At 42.2% G+C, this 25,447-nt stretch overlaps 1 protein-coding gene and 1 pseudogene across 4 annotated transcripts in view; both read left to right on the plus strand.

The window, feature by feature from the left end:
- The window catches only part of PCGF5 (polycomb group ring finger 5), a 108,917-nt gene that overhangs the window by 52,213 nt on the left and 31,257 nt on the right, over window positions 1-25,447 (plus strand). For all 4 annotated transcript variants that reach the window (XM_059662815.1, XM_059662816.1, XM_059662817.1 and 1 more), the window contains exons 2-3: window positions 438-734; window positions 24,351-24,447. In XM_059662815.1, coding sequence (XP_059518798.1) covers window positions 623-734; window positions 24,351-24,447 — 209 coding nt within the window. In that variant the 5' untranslated portion in view covers window positions 438-622. The remainder of the gene's footprint in view (window positions 1-437; window positions 735-24,350; window positions 24,448-25,447) is intronic.
- LOC132214994 (asparagine synthetase [glutamine-hydrolyzing]-like) lies at window positions 14,226-18,674 on the plus strand (annotated as a pseudogene).

Here is a 25,447-nt window from a genome sequence, read left to right on the forward strand (position 1 = left end):
GATGGAAAGGAAAAGGACATCAACTTGATTTGACTACTGGCTGGCTATGGGGTACAAAAGGAAACAGACCATTTTGATAGGGTCAATAATGATTTTAATTTTGAATCCTTTAACTTGTATCACCAGGAGCTACTAATAGAGCAGTCAAGCAGACAAAATGCATTACTAAAGAGGTAAAGATGGAAAACCTGGAGTTAATAGCCTTGATGTCATTGGTATAGAGGTGGATAGTTGAGGCTTCAGGAGTGGATCAGTTTGCCATTATTCTGAATTAAATTGTAGCAGGTTTACAGACTGATGTTACAGTAAGGCAATGTTCTCTTCATCTGTTTACCCAATTTAGAACATGTAACACTTGCTGCTAATATAATGGTATTAATACAGTATGATGAATCTAACACTGTTTTCTCTTATCTCTTAAATTATTGTGGAAACAGGTATGGGAAAGCAGAACCACCAAAAGGAGTGATGACCAGCAATCTCATGGTAGATCTGGATGTTAGTTCTCATGCCTCAGGATATCCAGTTGGGAACTCCATACCAGCTCTTGGGATCAGACTTTTATCCACTTAAAAAACCCTTCATTACCCGAACTACTGAAGCCAGCCCTAGCTAACTACGAATGGCTACCCAAAGGAAACACTTGGTGAAAGATTTCAATCCGTACATCACCTGCTACATCTGTAAAGGGTATCTGATCAAGCCAACTACAGTGACGGAATGCCTCCATACCTGTAAGTAATTTTGTCATGTACTCATCAGAAGTTATGGGTTACACTTGCTCTTTTAAAATTACCGCATTTTGTTTTTATCTAGTTTTTAACTTTTAAAACAATGAGTATTCTAATGATTATCTTAACTTTAAATATATTTTCAGGATTGAATTTGTCATTAGGATACTAGTGACATGAAATTATTCTTGTATTATTTAAATTATAATAGCTGTTTTTTTGCTGATTTTTAAATGTTCTAAAAATAATAAGCATATTATTGGTTATAGTTGTTGTTTTTTTAAGTAAACTGTTTTAGGTTTTTAATTAAAAATTATACTGAAAGCCCTAGCCGGTTTGGCTCAGTGGATAGAGCAATGGCCTATGAACCAAAGGGTTCCCGGATTGATTCCGGTCAAGGGCACATACCCAGGTTGCAGCTTGATCCCCAGTAGGGGGTGTGCAGGAGTCAGCCAATCAATGATTCTCTCTCATTGATGTTTCTATTTCTCCCTCTCCATTCCCCTTGAAATCAGTAAAAATATTTTTAAAAAATTATACTGAAGGAATTCATCTGTTCAGAGGCTTTGTTAGAATATGCATACTTTAATCCATTGTTATTTTTAAACTACTTTATTGAGGTGTGGTTGACATATAAACAGCTGTACCTGTTTAATGTATACAACTTGATGAGTTTAGAGACAAGTATACACCTGTAAAACCATCACCACATCTATGCCATAAACCATTTTATCACCTCCCAAAGTTTCCTCCCATCCTTTTATTTATTACTAGAGTCCTGGTGCACAGATTTGTGCACTAGTGGGGTCCCTCAGCCTGGCCTGCGCCCTCTCGCAATCTGGGACCCCTTGGGGGATGTTGGAATGCCAGTTTCGGCCTCATTCCTGCAGGCCAGGCTGAGGGACCCCCCACCAGTGCACGAATTCGTGTACCAGGCCTCTAGTATGCATATAAGATCTTTGGTTAATCTCTTTCCACCCTTCCCCGCCCCCTTTTTCTCTGAGATTCATTGGTCTGTTCCATGTTTCCATGCCTGTGCGTTGAGCGTCTGCCCCCTGGTGGTCAGTGTGCATTATAGCTACTGCTTGAACAGCTGGCTGGTCGGTCTCTTAGGCTTTTATATATATAACTAGGGGCCCGGTGCACGAAATTTGTGCACTGGGTGTGGGGCGGGGGGGAGTGTCCCTCAGCCCAGCCTGCCCCCTCTCACATACTGGGAGCCCTCAGGCATTGACCCCCATCACCCTCCAATCGCAGGATCGGCCCCTTGACCAGGCCTGAGGCCTCTGGCTGAGGCGTCCGGCCCGGGCAGCGGGGACCCGCAGTGGCAGCGGCCCCGCGATCGTGGGCTTCCCTTTAGGCCCAGGCAAGGGACCCCTAGCTCCTGGGACTGCCAGCTTCGACCGTGCCCAGCTCCCATCGCTGGCTCCACCCCTACTTCCTGCTATCACTGGCCAGGGCGGAAAAGGCACCTGATTCTCCGATCATGGCTGGGGGGCAGGGCAAAGGCGGCCCCAGGGCCGCCTTTGCCCTGCCCCCCAGCTCTTAGCTCCCCCCCTGGGTTTCTGATCACTGTCAGTGGCAGGGGGCTTCTTCCTGCTTTCCCTTTCGCCTCCCTGCATTGTGCCTACATATGCAAATTAACCGCCATCTTGTTGGCAGTTAACTGCCAATCTTAGTTGGCAGTTAATTTGCATATAGCCCTGATTAGCCAATGAAAAGGCTATCGTCGTACGCCAATTACCATTTTTCTCTTTTATTAGTGTTGATTTTTGATAAGAGCACTTAACATTAAATATACCCTCTTAGCAAATTTTAGGTATACAACACAGTATTGTTACCCATAGGCACCATGCTGTACAGTAGATCTCAGGCTTACTCATCTAAGATAACCAAAACTTTGTGCCCTTGGACTACTAACTGGTAGCTCAGCATCACTTGGGAATTTGTTAGAAATGCAAATTCTCAGGCCCCACCCAGAATTACCAAATCAGAAACTCTGGGAGTGGGCCCATCAATCTGCATTTAACCAGCTCTCCATGGGATTCTGAAGCACTCAGGTTTCAGAATTACTATTCTAAGATGATCATATCTGTGGAACTCCAAGTTTCTTTCTCAGCTGCCCTATCAGTAGAGAGAGAAAAATTTTTCTAACCACTTATACCAGGATTTTACTTTTGTGGTGCTGCCAATATGAATTTATTTTTCTATTTCAATTAAAGTAATTCCAATAATTCTAGTTTAATGCCTATTTGCACAAAATTAGATATTTTATATATTTACTAGATTTCATTTTAGCTTTAGAGTAACCTTGGAGCAGTTTGGAGTGGGAAGAAAGAGAGGGTAAAAGGTTATCTTTATTTTGTGGGTGTGGAAACTTTGAGTTAAGTAATTTGCCTAGTCTCATAGCTAATGAGTAGTGGACCTGTATTCAACTCCAAAGCCCATGTCCTTTCTAAGATAAATTAGTCTCTTTTTTTTTCTTTTAAATCCTCCCATTCAATTATATTACCTCTGCTGAACTGAAATATTATACCATAGTTTTAAACAGGGGTGCAAAATATAAACACCTGGAAATGGTTAAAATGGCAAATTTTATGTTACATGTATTTTTTCACAATTTGTAAAAAATGGAATCACCTAGGAAACAGTTTAAACATACTCATGTTCAGAACTCCACCTGGAGAGGTTTGGTGGATGTTGTGAGGTCTGAGCAGGTGTATTTTGAAAAACCTTTCCAGGTGATGCTGGTGTATATTCCCTTGGTTGTTACTGGCCCATGCTGTTCAATTGGCAATTAACTATGAACTGTCTTGAAGTACTAATTTACTATTGCCCTATATCATTATTTAACTTGAACAATTACCAGTTAAATGTCATCAACAGATACTTATTGAATACCTACTGTGTGCCATGCACCATTCTAAGCACAGAGGATACAGCAGTGAACAAGATAGTAAAATATCTCTGCTCTCAAGGAGTTTTAGGGGAAACTAATAATAAATATGTGTCACATTAGTGATAAATGCTATGAAGAGGAACAAAGGCAGTTTGTAGATAGGAGAGATGGGGTTATTTTATAGAGTGTCAGGTTGGCCTCTTCGATATGATGACATTTGAACAGAAACTTGAAGGGATTGAACTCTGTGAATATATGGGAAGAGCAAGCATTCTAGGCAGAGGGAAGATCAAATACAAGGCTTTGAGGTAGGAATGTCCTTGGCAGGTTCAAGGAAAAGCAAATCAGTTAGAAGACCATTGCTACAGGTTAGTGGAAGATTACAGGGCTTTCACCTAGCCATGGTCAGCAAACTGCGGCTCGCGAGCCACATGCGGCTCTTTGGCCCCTTGAGTGTGGCTCTTCCTAAGCCTTAGGAGTACCCTAATTAAGTTAATAACAATGTACCTACCTATATAGTTTAAGTTTAAAAAATTTGGCTCTCAAAAGAAATTTCAATCGTTGTACTGTTGATATTTGGCTCTGTTGACCAATGAGTTTGCCGACCACTGACCTAGGGTAATGAGGTGTGAGATGGAGGTAGGGAAGAGTGATTGGGTTGTGGATGTGTTTTGGAGGAAGAGCCAACAGGATGTTGCTACCCTAGAGTGGAGACTTTATCTTATACTTCCATGTTTCCCACTATACCAAGCATGGTACCTGGACATGGTCCACAGTCTGTTTTGCTTTTCTGCTTCTAACATGTGTGCATTGCTTTTATATTTGGATGTCTCCAGCAATAACTGCCAAAGCGTTTGGAAGAAAATAAGAAAGCACAAATTTTTCATTTTCTACCTATATAATATAGATTTTATATCTGTTCTTCTCAAAAAATATTTGGGGCATAATGAAATCCCAATTTAAATGTAACTTTTTTGGAGGAAAAACAAAAGATTCTAGAAGTATAAATAACCCATTTATAAGCAAGGGTTATGTTTATGCTTGCAACAGCAATTTAAGGTATAAAAGGGTGAGTGACAGTTTAACTGCATTTTCAGTCATTCTGTCCTGAAAAATCACTTGGACGTTAACAAGCCCCTTTACTGAGAGAGAATAAAAATGGCAGCAGTGTGATTAAAAGACAGTGGAAAAAAACAAATGTGACCTTTTTATCATCAACAGAGAACAAAGAACAGAGTTGATGGAGTCAGGTACTCAACCCAGTGTCTGAGGATTCCATAATGCTAACCTTTATGCACATCCAGTCTTTGGAATTCTATGTATTTTTTTTCTTTGTAGTTACAATAGGGCTTATATAAGGCAAAAATTATTTCACTTGTAAAATATTCTCTTATTAGTACTGATAAAATAAATAGCACCACGAAGTAGTGTTTTTCAGTCATTGGTTGGTCTTTGATATTACCTGGTTTTCTTATGTATAATGTGGGACAGATACAGTGGCATTGTGATTTGGGAGCAGTATAAAATAGAAAAGTAAGATGACCAGATGGGACAGGAGGAAAGTGAGAAGTGTTAAATGACAATGTGATATACCATAATATTTTCAATCTTGACTTAGTCATATAAAAAGAATATCTTAAGATAACTTTGTACAAAGACTATACTTTTATGTTACTATAAGTAAAGAATAATTCTTATTATGAAACTAATTATAAATAAAAGATTTTGGTCTTACTGTTCAAGTTTGAAATATGTAAATAGCGCTTTATTAGTGGTGAGCAAAACCAGATGTGGAATCTGCCCTTCTGGACGTTCTGGCCAAGTGAAGAAAGATAAAGTAATCAAGTTAAGAAATGTATAAAATAAAATTGGATGTTATTACTAGTAAGTGTGATGAAAATACTAGTAATAAAACAGAATGATATAATAACAGGTATGTGTCAGGTTATTGCAGTAGAATGGAATGCAAAAGAAGGAACTAAAGTGTTTTCTGAAATTCCTAAAGCCATAGGTCCTAGGTCTTCTCAGGCAGGGACATTAGTTTTGGGGCAGTGGAGGTGCATTGGGGTGGGAAATAGGGATCATGAGTGGCTCTCCCTGCTTTGATATGGATAAATGAAGTTGCTTTACTCTACTTTCAAAATACTCTGCAACGGCATGTCAGCTCTTTTTCTCTCTTCACATCAGAGAGGTTTTTGCTCTCCCATTCTCCCATTGAAAAATTCTGGAGCTAACACTGACTGGCTTCTGTGTAGATGTAGAAAGAAGGGCCAGAAGGACCAGCAGGGTGGCTCACTGCAGCAGCCCTTGATGTTGTTAGCTCTCCAGCTCAGTAGAAGGAGGAGAAAGGGGCAAGCCAATCAGAAGGAAGGGGGAGCCAGAGATGGCAGGGCTAGCTGTGCCCCAGGATCCTGGCAAGAAGTTGGGGGGGAAACTTATAAAAGCTTACTATCATCACTTCCCTTCAGCAGGCCAATGACATTCTATAAAAAGATGAAAGTTTAAAAATTTAAAACATAAATATGAGTTTTTAGTTTTAAATGAGAAAATACTAGAGGAACTAAATCTGCATTTACTATAGTTATAAGTCTATAAGATAATTTTAATAATCCAACAAACCTAAGGAAACAAATATGTTCTCAAAAATACTTATTGAATTTTTAAAAATAAATAATTAGCACTTTGCTAGCCTCTGGGTTAGATTGGTTAAAAAAAAAAAAAAGATAATGGGGAACTTAAAACTCTATCAAGCAAACCTTCTCATAAGATAAGAAGAAATTTCTACACATGTATTTGGATCTTTTCTGTGTGAGCTCAGCCGGTGGAACTCAACATACCTAACAATGAATGAATGAGATTCTAACACTCTATTGTCCAAACAAGAAGTATATTCCACACTTGACTCCATTCACCCTCACTATCAAAACAGGGCCAAAGTCCTGACTGGTCTCTCTCCTTAGTATCTCTTAAATCTGTCCTTTCACTTCCTTCCCCCATGACTGTTTGTCCAGGTCCTCATTACTTCTCACCAGTCACTGCAGCCCACTCTTAACCAGTGTTACAGTGGTGATCATTTAAACATCTTGCTGTCTTTATCACTCACTCTTCAGCTAACCCAAAATTTCCTATAGATACCCTAATGCCCTCAAAATTAAAGCTACATAGGTGTGACCCATTTCTGTCCCACCATCCAACACACACCATGTGCAAATATTTTGTTTAGCAGCTTTTTCTGCTTGGAATGCACTTCTCCTGTATACCTGGCTAGCAGTTACCCATTCTTCAAAAATCATTTCCTCCAAGATATTCCATCCACCTGCTACCACAGACAGATTTGGGTTAAGTGTATTCTTAGTACCTGATACTTGAGTGCTCAAAAAAGGCTTACATGAATAAGTAAATAGCCAGTCGCCTGGTTATTTTATTGTGTGTTTTTCCTTTCCAAGATTCAAATGCAGTGATAGGTAGCTTGAAAGGCATGTAGATAGTGTTGGTTAGCAATTACAAATTTTTAAAAACTACCTTCTAAAATATAGGTGCGAGTCTTGTGTGCCTTAGGCAGGGAGAGGGAGAGATGCTGGGTTGAGGACTGGAGATTGGTGGCTCTAAGTTAAGGGATGCTCTATCTTTTGCACTTGGAGTCTGAGGAACTTTTTAAGGTTACATAGAGGCTGTATAGGTTGTTGATTTAAAATGGAAGACTTTTCACTTAAACTAAGAAGAACAAAGGGCCTTTTTCCAATAGTTAAAATGCGTAGAATATAGTGCATTGGTTCTTAACTCTTTTGTGGTTAGCATGCTATAAGAATGTGGTTATTCTTTTCTCAGGAAAAAAGGGAAGGTTTAGACACAGAATTCTGTGTTATAATACAGGAAAGTTTTCTTCTTTTTGCCCTTTCAGAGGTTATTGCATTAATACCCTAAGAATGAATAATTTGGAAAAACACAATGTTGTACTTGGTTTTAACTTATGCAAAGAACAAGGGTTAATTGATAGTTAAATATAGTTGATGTGACAATTAAGTGACATGATTTTATGTGGTAATATGGAAGGATGGAGGAACAATTTAATCGTAAAATGGTAAAATTTAAGTACTACCAACCATTTATTGTTTTTGAACAAGTATTATAAATACACAAGTATTTAAGTTTATAGAGAACTTTTGATGCATTGATACTCACTGTTTAAAAATCTTGTGGTACATACACTTGCTATTCACGGTGCTGACTAGCAGCATCCACCAGCAGCATCACCTGGGAGCTTGTTAGGAGCGCATATCTGTGGGCCTCACTGTGGGTCTGCTGAGTCAGGATCTCTGGGGATAAGGCTGGAAGTCTGTGTAATGACAAGTCTCCAGGTGACTCTGTGGTGCACTGAAGTTTGAGAAACACTGCTCTGGACCAGACATAATACTAGCATATCTTGAACTAGGCAGCTTGTACTTTTAATCATAGTGTAATTAAAATAAATGCTAATGAAAGATTAAGCTAATAGCTGTTATTTATTGAATGTCATATTTGGGGTCATGAGCTTTACTTTCATTGTCTTATGTAATCTTCCCAAAGACCCTTCTAGTTAGGTGGTAGTATTTTATCATTAACAGATGTTTATTAGTACCTACATTTTATCAGTTTTTATTCTAGCCAGTGGAAACAAAACAGTAAAGAACACAGGTATAATCTGTGCCCTCCTAGGATTTATGTTCTAATAGGAGAGACAGATAATACATGAATAAACAATATAATTTCAGATGCTGTGTGTATCGATGCTATGAGGAAAAATAAAACAGAGGAAGTTTTTTCTTGGGAGTTACCATTTGAGCAGACCAGAATAATAGGAAGGAGCAAGTTATGAGAAGGTTTGCGGGCAGAGTATTTCAGATTCATTTTTTAACATTTTTCACAAAGACTCAGAAAGGTAAAGTGACACAGCTAATAAGTGCCAGACCTGGGTTCTGACTCCCGGAGAGCTGACTTGGGCACATCTTCATATTAAATTGTCATATTCTTAATTTTCTTTCTTTCTGCTTGGCTATATTTTCTAAAAATTCTTTAACAACATGTGAATTTAAAATCCTATATAATAAAATCCTAATATGCAAATCGACCTAACAGCAGAAAGACTGCCTGCTATGATGCACACTGATCACCAGGGGGCAGATGCTCAATGCAGGAGCTGCCCTTTGATGGTCAGTGCATTCCCACAGGGGGTGTGCTGCTCAGCCAGAAGCTGGGCTGGCTGCTCCTTAGTGCTGCCTCAGAGGCGAGAGAGGCTCCCGCCACCGCTGCTGCGCTCACCAGCGGAGAGTGCCGCTCAGCCAGAAGTCCTTTTGCCTTCAATACCTCCTGCCTCCACTGCAGGCAGGAGGTAAGGAGCAAGGAGTCCCGGACTGCAGGAGCCCTGGACTGCGAGAGGGATGTCTGACTACCGGCTTAGGGGGATTGGGTCTAAGCTGGCTGGCGGACGTCCCCTGAGGGGTCCCGGACTGTGAGAGGGTGCAGGCCAGGCTGAGGGACACCCCCCCCCCCCCGAGTGCATGAATTTTGTGCATTGGGCCTCTAGTCCTATCTAATAAAAGAGAAAGATGGTAATTGGCATACGACCGCTACCCTTCCCATTGGCTAATCAGGGAGATATGCAAATTAACTCCCAGCCAAGATGGCGGCCGGCAGCCAGGCAGCTGATGCGAACAGGGAGGCTTGCTTGCTTCAGTGACGGAGGACTCCAACGTTTCCCGCCTGACTTGCCGGCCTCTCAGCTGCAACTCTAAGCAACTATGTTGCAAATATAGAAGCTAAAAAACCCCCAGAAACCTGCTTTACTCAGCCAGGCTTCAGCCAGCCGGACCACAACATTGTATCAAATACAGATGGTAAACAAAGGCCAGAAACCTCTTTTCAGCAGTCGAGGCCTCAGAACTAAAGCTGGCCCAGAATAAAAAAAAGAAAAAAAGGAGCGGTTGGGAGCTTCAGTCACCCGTCAGCCTGAAAACGGCCCTCATCCCCTCGGCCAGGCTGGCCAGGCACCCCAGTGGGGACTCCCACCCTGATCCAGGACACCCTTCAGGGCAAACCAGCCAGCCCCACCTATGCACTAGGCCTCTATTCTATATAGTAAAAGGGTAATATGCCTCTCGGCACCGGGATCAGCGGAGCCGCGAGGCCTCCTGGCACCAGGATCAGCATGACGGGGCAGCGCCCAAACCCCCTGATCGCCCTGCAGCTCTGTGTGTGACAGGGGGCGGGGCCACAACCTCCCTATCCGCCCTGCTCTGTGTGTGACAGGGTGCAGCGCCCCAACCCCCTGATCGGTCCTGCTCTGTGGGTGATAGAAGGCGGTGCCCCAACCTCTCCCCCCCAACCCCCACGGGCCCTGCTCTGTGTGTGACGGGGTAGAGCCATAACCTCCCCATCGGCCCTGCCCTGAGTGTGAGAGTGGTGGTGCCCCAACCCCCTGATCGACCTTGCTCTGTGGGTGATAGAGGGCGGTGCCCCAACCCCCTGATCCGCCCTGCTCTGTGTGTGACGGGGGGCGGTGCCCCAACCCCCCTGATGGGCCCTGCTCTGTGAGTGACAGTGGGGAGCTCCTTAACCCCCTGATCAGCCCTGCTCTGTGTGTGACAGGGTACGGAGCCCCAACCTCCCTGATGGGCCCTGCTCTGTGCATGACAGGGGGCAGCGCCCCAACCCCCTGATCTGCCCTGCTCTGTGTGTGACAGGGGGCGGTGCCCCAACTCCCCTATTGGCCCTACTCTGTGCATGACAGGGGGGAGCTCCTCAACCCCCTGATCGGCCCTGCTCTGTGTGTGACAGGGTACGGAGCCCCAACCCCCCTGATGGGCCCTGCTCTGTTCATGACAGGGGGCAACGCCCCAACCCCCTGATGCTCCCTGCTCTGTGCGTGACAGGGGGTGGCGCCGCAACTTCCCTATCGACCCTGCCTTGAGTGTGACAGGGGGCGGTGTCCCAACTCCCCAATTGGCCCTGCTCTGAGCCTGACCAGGGGCTGCACCTAGGGATTGGGCCTGCCCTCTGCCACCCGGGAGCAGGCCTAAGCCAGCAGGTCGTTATCTCCCGAGGGGTCCCAGACTGCGAGAGGGCACAGGCAGGGCTGAGGGACCCCTCCTCCCCCCCGAGTGCACAAATTTTTGTGCACTGGGCCTCTAGTGTATATGTAATGAGCCTCTTTAACTCTGTTTTCCTGACTGTGTATCTGTCTTTATATACCCAGTCAGGATCTGAATCTATTATTGATTCTGAATAAATAGCCATTATAATGAAGAAAAGATATAAATCAAACTTTTTAATAATGTACTTTTTATAACACTTGATTTTTAGAGCTAAGACCTGTGTTTAGAATAAAAATCAAAGGTCTATCAAAGCTTTTTATTCCATTGAAAAACTGTTAGAGCTAATAAATGAATTCAGTAAACTTGCAGAATACAAAATCAGTTTGCAATAATCTGATGTGTTTCTATAGACTAACAACAGATTATCAGGAAGAGAAATGAAGAAAATCTCATTTGTAATTGTAGCAAAAAGAATAAAATACCTAGGAGTAACTTTATCCAAGGAGTTGAAAGTAAATTGAAAACTATAAGACATCAATGAAAGAATTGGAGAAGACACAAATTCATGGAAAGATATTCCATGCTCATAGACTAGAAGAATTAATACCATTAAAAGAATTAATATTAAATTTTAATACCAAAAGCAATATACAGATTCAGTGCAATCCCTATTTTATACAGAAATAGAACAAACAATACTAAAATTTCTGTGGAACCATAAAAGACCCCAAATAGCCAAAGCAGTCTTGAGAATAAAGAACAAAGCTGGAGGCATCATGCTCCCTGATTTCAAACTATATTACAAAACTGTAGTAATTAAAACTGTGTGATATTGGCATAAAAACACATATATCCATGGAACAGAATAGAAAACCCCAAAATAAACATGCATATATGGTCAATTAATTTACAACAAAGGAGCCAAGAATATAAAATGGGCAGAGGACAAGTTCTTCAATAAATAGTGTTGGGAAAATTGGACAACCACAACAAAAGAATGAAACTGGACAGTCTTTTATACCATACACAAAAATGAACTCAAAATGGATTAAAGACTTGAAAGGTAAAATATCCCTTGAAACCATAAAACTCCTACAAGAAAACGTAGGTGTTAAGTTCATTGTCATAGTTCTTGGTGAGTGATGATTTTCTGAATCTAACACTAAAAGCAAAAATAAACAAGTAGGAAGGATTATATCAAACTAAAAATCTTCTGCACAGCACAGGAAACTGTCAACAAAAGGAAAAGGCAACCTACTGAATGGGAGAAAATAATTGCAAATTATATATCTGATATGAGGCGAATGTCCAAACTATAGAACTCATTCAACTCAATGGCAAAAAAAAAAAAAAAAAAAAAAAATCTGATTAAAAAATGGGCAGAGATTTTGAACAGATATTCTTCCAGAGAAGCCATACCGATGGCCATCAATAAGTACATGAAAAAGTGCTCAACATCACCAATCACCAGGGAAATGCAAATTAAAACTATAATGCAGTATCATCTCAGAACTACTACACTGGCTATTATCAAACACATGAGTTGGTGAGAATGTGGAGAAAAGGGAACCCTTGTGCACTGTTAATGGGAATATAAATTGGTGCATCTACTATAGAAAACAGTATGAAGTTTCCTTAAAATATTAAAAATTGAACTACCATATGATCCAGCAATTTTACTTCTGTGTCTTTATTAGAAGAAAAGAAAAATACTAACTTGAAAAGGTATATGAACCCCCATGTTTATTGCAGCATTATTTATAACTAGAGGCCCAGTGCACAAATTCGTGCACGGGTGGGGTCCGGCCGGCCTGGCCCCAATCAGAGCGGATCGGGGCTGGACCTGTCAGGAGGAGCAGATGGTGGTAGGTTGCCCAGCTGGCCCGCCCCAATCGGGGCCGAACAGGGTGGGCCGGCTGGGGGGAGGGGCCATGGGATGTTAGCCAGCCAGCCCCACCCCCGATTGGTATGTAGGGGGGTGATCAGGGGTGGAGCTGGCTGGGGGGAGGAGCCGCAGGCCGATTGGGGTCAGGGGAGCCGATCTGGGGTGGGGCCAGGTGGGGGGGAGGGGCTGCAGGAGGTTGGCCAGAGGCCTTGCACCCTATTGGGGTAGGGGGGGTGATCAGGGGTGGGGTTGGCCAGAGGGAGGGGCTGTAGGAGGTTGGCTGGCCCTGCCCCTGTTCAGGGTGGGGGGACTGATCTGGGGTGGGACCAGGTGGGGGGAGGGGCTTCAGGAGATTGGCTAGCCGGCCCCGCCCCCTATTAGGGTAGGGGGGTGATCAGGGGTGAGGCAGGCCATGGGGAGGGGCTGCAGGCCAATCGGGGGTGGGGGGGACTGGGGCCCCATCAGGAGCAGGACCTGCTGCAGGGAGGGGCTGCAGGAGGTTGGCCGGCCGGCCGGCCCTGCCCCCTATTGGCGTAGGGGGGGTGATCAGGGGTGGGGCAGGTCGGGGGGAGGGGCCGTGGGAGGTTGGCTGGCCGGCCTCACCCCCAGATATGGCTGGTTTGCTGGCCGCAGTGGGTGTCGTAGCGACCAGTCATTTTGGTCGTACAGCGTTCGGGTTGCTGGCTTTTTATATATATAGAATTTGTGCACTTGGGGGGGGGGGGTGTTCCTCAGCCCGGCCTGTGCCCTCTCGCAGTCTGGGACCCCTTGGGGGATGACCACCTGCTGGCTTAGGCCCGCTCCCCGGGGGATCGGGCCTAAACTGGCAGTCAGACATCCCTCTGGCAGCCCGGGAGCCCTTGGGGGATGTCCACTTGCCAGCAGGGAGCAGGCCTAAGCTGCAGTTGGACATCCTTAGCACTGCTGAGGAGGCGGGAGAGGCTCCCACCCCAACGCTGTACTGGCAACCGTCAGCCTGGTTTGTGGCTGAGCAGAACTCCCCCTGTGGGAGCGCACTGACCACCAGGGGGCAGCTCCTGCATTGAGCGTCTGCCCCCTGGTGGTCAGTGTGTGTCATAGTGACCAGTCATTCCCAGTCTTTCTGCTGTTAGGGTCAGTTTGCATATTACCCTTTTATTATATAGGATAGAGGCCTGGTGCATGGGTGGGGGCCGGCTGGTTTGCCCTGAAGGGTGTCCCAGATCAGGGTGGGGGTCCCGCTGGGGTGCCTGGCCAGCCTGTGTGAGGGGTTGATGGCTGTTTGCAGCTGGTCACACCCCCTTCAGGGTGGGGGTCCCCACTGGGGTGCCTGGCCAGCCTGGGTGAGGGGATGATGGCTGTTTGCAAGCTGGTCAAGCCGCCCCCCCCCCCCCAGTGGGGATCCTCACCCCATGGAGGTTTGGCCAGCCTGGGTGAGAGGCTGATGGCTGTTTGCAGGCTGGCCACACCCCCTTTAGGGTAGGGGGCCCCCACTGGGGTGCCTGGCCAGTCTGGGTGAGGGGCTGAGGCCCATTTTCCGGCTGGCCAAGCCCCCCGGCGACGGAAGCTCTCAGCCTCTCCTTTTTTTCTTTTTTTTTTTATTCTGAGATTTATTTACCTTCGATAATTGAAACTTTGTAGCCTTGAGTGGAGCTCAGAGCCGTCCAGGGCGGGCGGGAAGCTTGGCTTCCTCCATCACTGGAGCAACCAAGCCTCCTGCTTGCTCCAGCTCCATGGCTGCTGGCCGCCATCTTGTTTGGGTTAATTTGCATATAGTTGCTCTGATTGGCTGGTGGGTGTGGCTTAAGGCGTAGTGAAGGTACAGTCAATTTGTATGTTTGTCTTTTATTAGATTAGATAGGCAAGATATGGAAACAACCTAAGTATCCTCCGATGGATGAATAGGGAAAGAAAATATGGTAGACACACACACACACACACACACACACACACACACACAGGAATATTATTCACTCATAAGGAAGAATGAAATCTTGCCATTTGTAGCAACATTATGCTAAGTGAAATAAGTTAGAGAAAGAAAAATACCATATGATCTCTCTGATAGGTGGAATCTAAATAAGTTTGTTTGGTTTGTTGTTTTTTTACCCTAAGCTGATAGATACAGAGAATAAATTGGTGGTTACCAGAGGTAGGGGAGAAACATGAACTACTTTTGGTTTTATTTTGTGTGTTTGTTAGTTTAAATAAATTGTTTATCTTTTTTTTAAGAGAATAGGAAAAAAATCAAAGGCTTACGAGGAAGTTATATTAAAGTCTCAGTGGGTACAGATATAATTTTTTAGGGTTATACTAGAAATGAGATCACTGGTATACTGATATTACATATTTCAAACAGTATTTTGGCAGAAACTAGTCACTCACTCGTGAAAGTGATTATAGTGCTCATTTTGATGATTATTTTTCAATAAGGAAGAATAATTATAGGTCTTAATCTAGATGTCATCCATTATTAATGTCAAAGAAGAATTATATGAGATGTATGGTTCTTTTAGCTTTTGAAACTGTGCATTAGATTAGCAATTTTCAACATGTGCCACAAGAATTTTTAAAACATGCAATACCTGTCTATTTATTAGTGGCACTGACCTCTTTTCCCTTAGGTTGTCAAATTAAAAAATCACAACAGCCAACACAACAATAGCCATCCAGTGTGAATGAGTCAAAATTACACCTTTCTTTGGATCAGATCAGCAAAAAATATATTTTTTGGAGTACCACAGAATTTTAGTAATTAGTTTGTGTGTGCCATGAGATAAAAGGTTGAAAAATCGCTGCACTAAATAAGAATGTTTAAACAGTTGAGCAAAGCATCATAGTAGGCACTAAAAGATAGATAAAAATGAAAAAATGAAATTGTCTTTTATATTGGCCTCTGAGAAGAAATAATGTCTATGTCAGAATGAGTTGGAACTGATACCAATGATGATTTGAAAGAAAATATGTAACCTAAAATACGTATTAAGAATCAGAAATCATGGTCAGTGCATAGGTATGTTTAAGAGTCTAGCAGAAGCCCTGTTTACCTGCTGTCCACAGCGTGGATCGCTACTGCCTGGATCGCATACCACCTGCTTACTCGAACTGCTCGCTCCCAGAGAGCCCGTAGCTCCATTGCGCCATGTGTGACATTTGGACCCTCTCTAGCAGCAATGACTGCCTTTCTGTTCAGTGTCTAAAGGCTATGAAGGTTGCACACAGGGGTCCAGATGCATTTTGCTTTGAGAATGTCAATGGATATACCAACTGCTGCTTTGGACTTTCCCGGTTGTTGTTGGTTGACCAGCTGTTTGGAATGCAGCCAATTTGAGTGAAGAAATATCCTTATTTGTGGCTATGTTACAACAGAGAAATCTACAGCCACTAGAAGCTACAATGCCATTTTGAACTTGAATATCACACTAACGTGGATGGTGAAATAATCCGTCTTTATGTCGAAGGAAGAACTGAATAGACATGATTTGTATGTTGGATGGTGTATTTGCATTTAATTTATTGGATAAGGCCAATAAGAAAGTGTTCCTGGGCAGAGACACCTATGGTGTAAGACCTTTGTTTAAAGCTGTAATTGAAGATGGACTTTTGGCTATGTGTTCAGAAGCTAAAGGTCTTGTTAACTTGAAGCACTCCAGCTTTTTTTTATTTTAGTGTAGCCTTTTCTTCAGGGACACTATGAAGTTTTGGATTTAAAGCCAAATGGCGACGTTGCGTTGGTGGAAGTGGTTAAATATAATCACTGCAGAGGTGAGCCTCTGCACACCCTGTGACAGTGTGGAGAAACTTCCCGGTTATTGGGATAGAAACCATAAAGAGCAGCCTCCAGATCCTTTTTTGACACTGCCACTAAAATGTTTGATGACAGACAGAAGGATTGGGTATCTTTTATCAGGGGGCTTGGATGCCAGTTTGGTTGCTGCCACCCTGTTGAAGCAGGTAAAAGAGGCCCAAGTCCAGTACCCTCTTCAGACATTTGTGTTTGGCATGGAAGACAGTTCTGATTTTCTAGCTTCCAGAAAGGTGGAAAGTCATATTTTCCTTGGAAGCTTATGACATTACAACAGTTCACACATCAGTGGGTATGTATCCAGTTTCCAAGTACATTAGGAAGAACACAGCATGGAAAAGATCCAGATGAACTGATGCAGGGTTACATATATTTTCACAAGGAACCTTCTCCTGAAAAAAGCCGAAGAGGAGAGGAAGAGGCTTCTAAAGGAACTCTGATACCCTCCGTTGAGATCCAACATGCTGCCCATGGTCTGCAACACCTGAAACTAAAGAAGGCTGTTACTATTGTCAAGTCCTTGTACGCCACTACCCAGGCCGGACTGACTGGCTGACCCATTACTGGATTCCCAGGTGGATTAATGCCACTGACCCTTCTGCACGCACTCTGACCCATCACGAGTCAGCCACCAAAACTTGAGCTCTTTCTAAGCTATAGAATGAAAGTAAATGTGAAGGTAGAGGCCCTGGGGGCTTGGAAGGGTGGCAATGACCATCATCCATCATGGGGTAAAAAAATGTCTTAAACCTAAAAAACAATCTAACAGAAAGATTGAATATAAACATTAAGAATAAGTACAGTCTAACCTGTAAAAAAACAAAAGGTCATTTCCATTTCTATACTTTGAAGACTTTTTATAGGTACTGATGCTTCATAACATACTGGTTTTTCCCAGACTACTATATTATATCAAAAATTTAAATACCAGTGAACAAAAGCTATGTTCCCTCAGAAGCTTCATTACTGACATTTCTTTACTCAACATTTTAGAAAACTGAAACATTTTAGTTTATATTGACTTAACTCATTTTAGTTGTCAAAAAGATTACTAGTAAACTCAGAATCTCTCCCCTTTATTTGAAAGCGTAGGCAGGTTTCTGACTTGACTACAATAGTGCACTTGGCTCCCTTTACAGTTCCTAACCCTGTGTCCTCATTTATTCCATAAATACTCACCGAGCACCTCCTCTTCCAAGTACGATTCTGGGCACCTGGGATACATTAGGGCGATACAGTAGACAATAAGTAAATCGTAGTGTGTATTAGAAGGTGATAAATGGTATTGAAAGAGGGAGAGCCAAGCTGGTAAGGGGAATTGCAGTCAGTGGGAAGGTGTTACAATTTAAAATAAGCCTGTGTTCTGGGTAGGCCTCGTTAAGGAAGTGACATTTAAAAAAAAAAAAAAAAGAAAAGAAAGTGATATTTGAATAGACTTGAGGAGGTAAAGGAGTTAGCCAATTACACGACTGAGGGAAGAATATTTCAGGTAGAGGGAATAGAAGGAGCCAAGAGTCTAAGGCAGGCATGTGCCTGACATGTTGAGAAATGGTCAGGCCAGTGTGGCCAGACAGCAGTGAGCAGAGGAGAGCACAGGGAGGAGATAGGGTGGATGTGAGCCACAGGCACAGTGTGCAGTTCTCATAGGGCTTTTACTCTAGGGCAGAGGTTCTCAACCTTCCTGATGCTGCGACCCTTTAATACAGTTGTGGTGACCCCCAACCGTAAAATTATTTTCGTTGCTACTTCATAACTAATTTTGCTACTGTTACAAATCGTAGTGTAAATATCTGATATGCAGGATGTATTTAGGCAACCCCTGTGAAAGTGTCGTTCGACCCCCAAAGGGGTTGCGACCCACAGGTTGAGAACCGCTGCTCTAGAGCTATGACCCATTTCAGGCAGCATTTTGAATGAGGAATGGAATTACCTGATTTATGTTTAAAAGCATCACTCAGACTACTATTGAAAACAGACCTGTTAAGAAGTGGTTGCAATAGTCCAGGCAAGAGGTAGTGATTGCTTGTACCAAGGCAGTGGTGGTGGTCAAAGTGGTCAGATTCTGATTATATTTTGAAAGTAAAGCCAAATTTGCTAATGACCTGTGTGGGGGTCATAAGAGAAAAAAGAGTCAAAGAGTTAAGTCAGTCTTAAAGGATATCTTTAAGATTTTGGTCTGAGAAACTTGAGGATAAAGATGTCATCCAATTGTATAGAAAAGGCTGAGGGTGGAAGATCAGGAGGCTATTTTTGGAGACACCCAACTGGTGGTGTCAGTTGGGAGTTGGATGTGTGAGTCTGGAGATTATCAGCATGAGGCAGGGGGTCCCGCGGGGGTGAGGCCGACGGAGTCCTAACAAAGCATGCCCGACTCCGGAGACGGGTTCAAGACGCAGTCTGAACTTTATTGTTTAAGTACAGGGATATATATATAACATTCCAGACCAATCAGAAGTTTACACCATCCTTAGGGCAACCAATGGTAGGAAAGATCAGGGTACTATGTAGGGGCTCTAGGGGGCTTACTCAGGCGGGCGCTGCCACTTCCCGGTGTGCCGAGGAAGCTTGTATAGGCGGAGCGCGCTCATGCCATTGCATCTGCCACTGCACTGAGATAAATCTCCTGAGCTCTTCCCACATCAGCATATAGATCATATTTAAACAATGAAAGTACCAAGGGGGTGAGTGTAGAAAAAGAAAAGAGGACCAAGGATGGAGCTTCAAGGCGTTGAGGAAGAGTTGTCAGTAAGATAGGAGAAAGCAGGGTGGGATTCTGGGAGGCAAAGTACACATAGTGTCAAGAAGGAGGAGGAATCAACTGAGTTAACTGTTGAGTAGGATGGAACTGAGAATAGACCACTGGACTTAGCAACACAGAGGTCATGGATAATCCTGTCGAGCAGTTTCAATGGAGTGGTAAAGAGTGAAAGTCTGGATAAGTGTGAGAGGATGGAAAATTCCCTGGTTTTGCTCATTGTACTGTGATTATGTAAGTATTTCATGTTAATGAAGGTTAAAAAAGAGGTGGGGAAAAACAGAATGGGAAGAGAAGAATTGGAGAGAGTATAAGTAGCTCTGAAATGGAGTGACAGCTGACAAGAGAAGTAGGGTCAACAGTTGTTTAAGATGAGGAATATGTTTAAATCTTCAGTAGATAGCAAAAGACTAATCTAGTGAAAGGGGAGAATACTGAAGCAGTGTGCTTAGGTCATCCGGAGGGGATTGAGTGCACAGAGCAGAGACTGGTTGCAGATAGGCACATGAAACTTTTGGAAACAGGCAAGAGCACAAAGTACAGATGCTAGTCATATGGTGATGTGAATTCTCTTCTCTTTGTTTCAGTTTTTTTTTTCCCTTTTGTTTTCAGTGAAAGAGGAAGAGAGGTCATCATTGGAGAGTGAGATTGGGGGAGGATGTGTTAAGGCTTTGAGGAGAGAGGAGAAGGTATGAAGTATTGATGGAGGGCATAATGGACTTGGGGTATTGAGTATGACCACCTGGCAGATGAAGGATCCACTTTAGGTTCACGGTCATGAATTTAAGGTGAGATACCATCAGTGTGGTGTATGTTTTTCTCCCACAGCTATAATTTTATAGAAGCAGAGTATGTTGGATTTAGCCAGGGTTAATAGTTTAACTGAGCAAGTATAATGAAAGAAGAGATGGGTAGAAAAGTTGAAGTACAGAAGAACAAAGCTATCAGGAGTATGTGTGAGAAGTGATCATTATGATTGACAAGAATTTATATTGATCAGGAGGTTATGAGGGCATTGCTGCACTCACTGAGCTACCAAACTCTACCCTGACTCTAAGTCTGTCTATGGAAGTACAACCTTCCAGGACATTTTAGTGTCCTGGCCTGCTTGATGGAAGATCCTTCTCCTTTGCTGCTGCCTGCTCCTCTGTGGTGGTGAAATCATATAGCATTCTCAGTAGGAAGTAATGTTATCCTAAATGTTTTTCATGAAATTGCAACTCATGTGGGCCTTTGAAAGAAATGTGTCATGTATAACATAACAGAAGGAAGGTGTTTATTAGATCCTTATATAAGTGAAACCAAGAGATACTGTCTCATGGAAGCAAATACTGGAAAACTTTTTTAATAAGAATATGTATTAAAATCAGCAAGCTGTTCCCTCTTCTCTTTGCAGATGACTACAGTTTACTTAAAAACTGTTAGATAATAAAGTTTTCAAAGCAAACTTTGAAAATGAGTGTTACTCAGGAAGGGCACATAAAGATGGTAATGTGCTAAGGAAGGAAGGAACGTGCTTCTGTGTTGACAGATAAAACGAACACCTTAGGATGATTTTACCAAAGGAGTCAGCATTTGATCACTTTTAATAAACAGAACATTACCAATGAGTGATAACACCAAGGACATGAGAGAAAAGACTATTGTTTTATTATCAACTAGAGTCCCGGTGCATGAAATTCATGCACTCGGGAGGGGTCCCTCAGCCCGGCCTGTGCCCTCTCGCAGTCCGGGAGCCCTCGGGGGATGTCCGACTGCCTTGGAGGCAGGAGAGGCTCCCCTCACCCCTGCTGTGCTCGCCAGCTGTGAGCCTGGCTTCTGGGCTTTGGCTGAGCGGTGCTCCCCCTGTGGGAGCACACTGACCACCAGGGGCATCTCCTGTGTTGATCATCTGCCCCCTGTTGGTCCGTGTGCATCATAACAACCGGTTTTTCCGCTGTTCAGTCGATTTGCATATTACCCTTTTATTATATGGTATGAGAGCAGGATTAGTGGTTAAGAAAAGAAATTTGTGTAGATTACTTTGTGGGTGGACCATACATACAAGATAAGCAACAACAATGGTCCTTGTACCTGTTGTGAAGAACACCCCCACCTCTCAAGAACTTGAAAATAAGGATGTAGAATAGCCCTTTATTAAACTATGAAATCAACATGCAGTAGTACTTCAGAGCAGGTATATTCAAAGTGAAAAGACAGAACAAGATAGCTCCTAGACCAGTAGGAATTGTATTAAATATATAAAGTTAAAGAAGGAATGTATACTAGAGAAGTGTTTCACCCGAATGGGAACCGCCTATCTTTGCATGTATGATACTTCTTTTTCTAGGGTAAAGGGTCAATCTTGGAAAAAGAAGTATCATACATGCAAAGATAGGCGGTTCCCATTCGGGTGAAGCAATGTGTAGAAAATACCTTACTTGAGCTGTAAGACTCTCTCTAGGGCTGTCATAGCTGCAGAGGATTAATACCAATACATAATAGACATTTAAAGTCCCTTTAGCAAGATCGTCTGTTATTTCAGATGGACACATCAAACTAATCATAGTCTGTTGCCATTCAGTATTCGATTACTGATGCTCCTTGTTATGATTTTATGCTCATCTGGTGATCTAATTTATAGTTACAGCTCAAATATTCATTGAATATAAGTACATTACGATATACTTATTTACACAGTTTACATATATTATCTCATTTAATTCTTACAAGAACCTTGTGAGATAGATATTCTTGTTATCTGCTTCGTACATAGAAGCATAGAGTAAGTAATGTGCCTGGTGGTAGGACTGAGTTTCAGATCCAGTCTGCCTCCAGATTGTCTTTTGTCTAGAGCAGCAGTTCTCAATCTAGGTCATGACCCCTTTGGGCGTCGAACGACCCTTTCACAGGGGTCGCCTAAGACCATCGGAAAACACATATATAATTATATATTGTTTTTGTGATTAATCACTATGCTTTAATTATGTTCAATTTGTAACAATGAAAATACATCCTGCATAGCAGATATTTACATTATGATTCATAACAGTAGCAAAATTATAGTTATGAAGTAGCAACGAAAATAATTTTATGGTTGGGGGTCACCACAACATGAGGAACTGTATTAAAGGGTCGCGGCATTAGGAAGGTTGAAAACCACTGGTCTAGAGCATTATGCTGTCCTACTTTGGCCTCTTCATTACAGGGAGAGAGTATCTTCATCCCATATTTTTTCGATTATGTTTTGTCCCATGACTGATTTCCTGATAGTGAATAGTAAAGTGATTTCTGATTATGATTTGGCAGAAGGCCAAATCCTGGAATGGGTTCATCTATCAGAGGTACTCACTGGTGAGGATTTTGTGGCCAGCTTATGGCCTCCTTTGGCCAAGATTTCCCAGTTATCTTTAACTGTCTTTGGTGGAGAGCTTTTCAAAGTTAAGAGTCCTGTTGTTGATCTCCTGGAGATTCTGATTTAATTGTTTTGGGATGGGGCCCATTAATCTGTTCTTTTAAAAAATCTCATTGGTGATTGTGGTGCCCATCTCAGTTTGGGAACCACCGTTTTAGATGACACATGACTCTATTAATTTGTGCAACAGCCTAGTTCAAATCTAAGAAATGGTAAAAGGAAGCATTTCAGTTTGTAAGCTTTAGGCAGAAGTTTTATGATGTTTGTGATGGGCTAAATATAAAGATCAGTTAAAAATAACAAATCTTGCCAAAGCCGGTTTGGCTCAGCGGATAGAGTGTCGGCCTGCGGACTGAAGGGTCCCGGGTTCGATTTCGGTCAAGGGCATGTACCTGGGTTGCAGGCACTTCCCCAGTGGGGGATGTGCAGGAGGCAGCTGATCGATGTTTCCAACTCTCCCTCTCCCTTCCTCTCTGTAAAAAATCAATAAAATATATTTAAAAAAAAATAACAAATCTTGATGCCAGGGATCAAGTGTTACTGGCTTTATGATGCTTAGCATAGTAATTGGACTTTAGGCCTGCAGATGCACAGCCGGGGAGTGGATGCCATCTCTGCTACACAGCTAGGCAGCTGTGAGCAGCCATGGCAGCCTACTCAGGCTCTCCAGTACTGTTTCTCATTTGCCAAAGGAGGATGGTAACAGTCCATACTTTAATCTATACAAAGCCCTGAGCCCAGATCCTGATACTAGGTTAGTGCTCGGGTAATGTTAGCACTTGTTGCCATTTAAGTGGTTTTTCAACTGGGAATAATATCATTGGTGAGCCTAACTCCCGTTCTGACCCAGGTGTTTCTTGTGGCCACAGCATCTTTCTGTAGGTGGCTGATGAGAATGAAGATTGTAATTAGTCTCCATAGAGTCTTAACCCAGACCTAGACCTTTTTATCTTGCACCTGTTGAGTTAACCAGTATGTGTAGCAGTTGAGCAGTTAAAGAGCTTGGCATTAAATCTTTAAGATATTTTAAAAATATGTTTTATAGCTGGTATAAACCAAATTAAAGACTAAGAATCAAAGGGTAGATTTGTAGTGATGATTTTGTAAACATCTTAGGGAAAGCAAATCTTTACTGAACTTCTGCCTTGGATTTTCTCAGGTTCTACTTTGTATAAGGTTGGGCTTTATTTACAACTTTAAAATCATGTGGGAGATGTATTTACTACCAGTTGTTGTTTTTTACTTTTTTTAAATCCACAAGTCATATTTCTGTTATCTTAGTTTAGAATCTTTATTTAAAAACCTTAATTTTCCCTGTCAGTTTTGCAGTCATTCTTTCACTTTGCCTCTCGTGCCTTTGTGCCAACTTGATGCCACTGCCATGCTTGTTGTGCTCCATGGAATCATGGGATCTGTGAGCGCTGGCCCTCATGCTCCGCAAAGACCAGAAGTTCCCTTGCAATTCCTGCTTTGTTCCAGGAGCACCCTGCTAATGAAAAGCAATCCAAACATGTTGAAAACTCACAACTTCTTTTAAGAAATATTTATTTTGCATTCAAATATATTTCTAGCAAAAGAAGTAAATTCAGTTAAGGTAAAAACCTCATTTTGGTCCTACTTCTTTAAGAAAAACAACAAAATGGTATATACTTTTTATATTGTGACAGCAGGCTTTATTTCAGTTGGGTTTTTTCCAGTGTTACAATTTTAAGGTTTTATAAAGTTTGATTAAAGAATAGTACTCTACCTATAGTAGGTAATTTTTAAGGACTATTTCTAATTACATTCAGTTTAAATGATGCATTTTAACCTAACACCTTCTTTCTTCTTAGTCTGTAAGACTTGTATTGTTCAGCACTTTGAAGATAGCAATGATTGTCCCAGGTGTGGCAACCAGGTTCATGAGACAAATCCATTAGAAATGTTGAGGTAAGTAAATACGTAAACGCTAATAATTTTTATTATGCATTGTAATATTTGTTGGCACCTTGGTTCAATTAATACAGATTTTAAGAAGAAATAGAAAAATACGACTGTACCTATTAAATATTTAAGAAATACATATCCAAATTAAAATTATAACTTTATTTTAGGCTCTCAGAGTTACTTTAGTTGTAGTTTTGCTTCAGTATTTTAATATTCTACACAACACACCACTTTTGTTGAACTACATGGCAGTAGAAAGAGAGCAGACCTAATAGTGAGGTAGACTAATCTTGGTACTATTAAATTTTTTAAAACTCAGAATTTTAAAAATGACTGCCATTTACTTAAGTATAATCATATATTTTTAAAGCTGGAAGTAGTTTGTAAGATCCTAATCCAAACCCTTTTTTCCAGTTTAGAAAATTGAAATTTACCATGACTTTGCCTAAGGTCTCAGCAAACTCAAATGCCATTTCCCAGCTTCAAGCCAGGTGTCCTTACCACTAAACGTATTTTTTCCCCACTGTTTTTACCATAGCTCTATCACAGATTAACTGTGGGATCTTAGGGAAGTACACATCTAAAAACAGTACTAGATATACGTAGCCTTTTGTAATGTTTATTTCTGTGTGATGTTTGCCATCATTTCATTGAATCTGGATTTGCAAGTCTTAGATTTTAGACTTGTTTTTTCTATTTTAGTGACTGTAGTTGGAGTAATTTATCTACAGATAAATGTCTAGCCCAGTGGTTTTCAAAGCATGGTCCCCAAACTATGAGTCTCTTGTTAGAAATGGCAGTTCTCAGGCCCTACTTCTGACTTGCTAATAGTAAATATTAGAAGAAACTGGTTGGATTTGAAAGTGGTGCCTCTGGGGTTGTAGGAGTCAGAATGAGAAATTGCACATATATATAACTTTGGTGAAAATATTAAATTAAGAAGAGAAATGCTACTTTTTAAATATTACCATTAAATGGTCAGGGGAACTTTGTGAACAAACTA

The sequence above is a fragment of the Myotis daubentonii genome, chromosome 13, assembly GCF_963259705.1.
Source record: "Myotis daubentonii chromosome 13, mMyoDau2.1, whole genome shotgun sequence".
Taxonomy (NCBI): Eukaryota; Metazoa; Chordata; class Mammalia; order Chiroptera; family Vespertilionidae; genus Myotis; species Myotis daubentonii.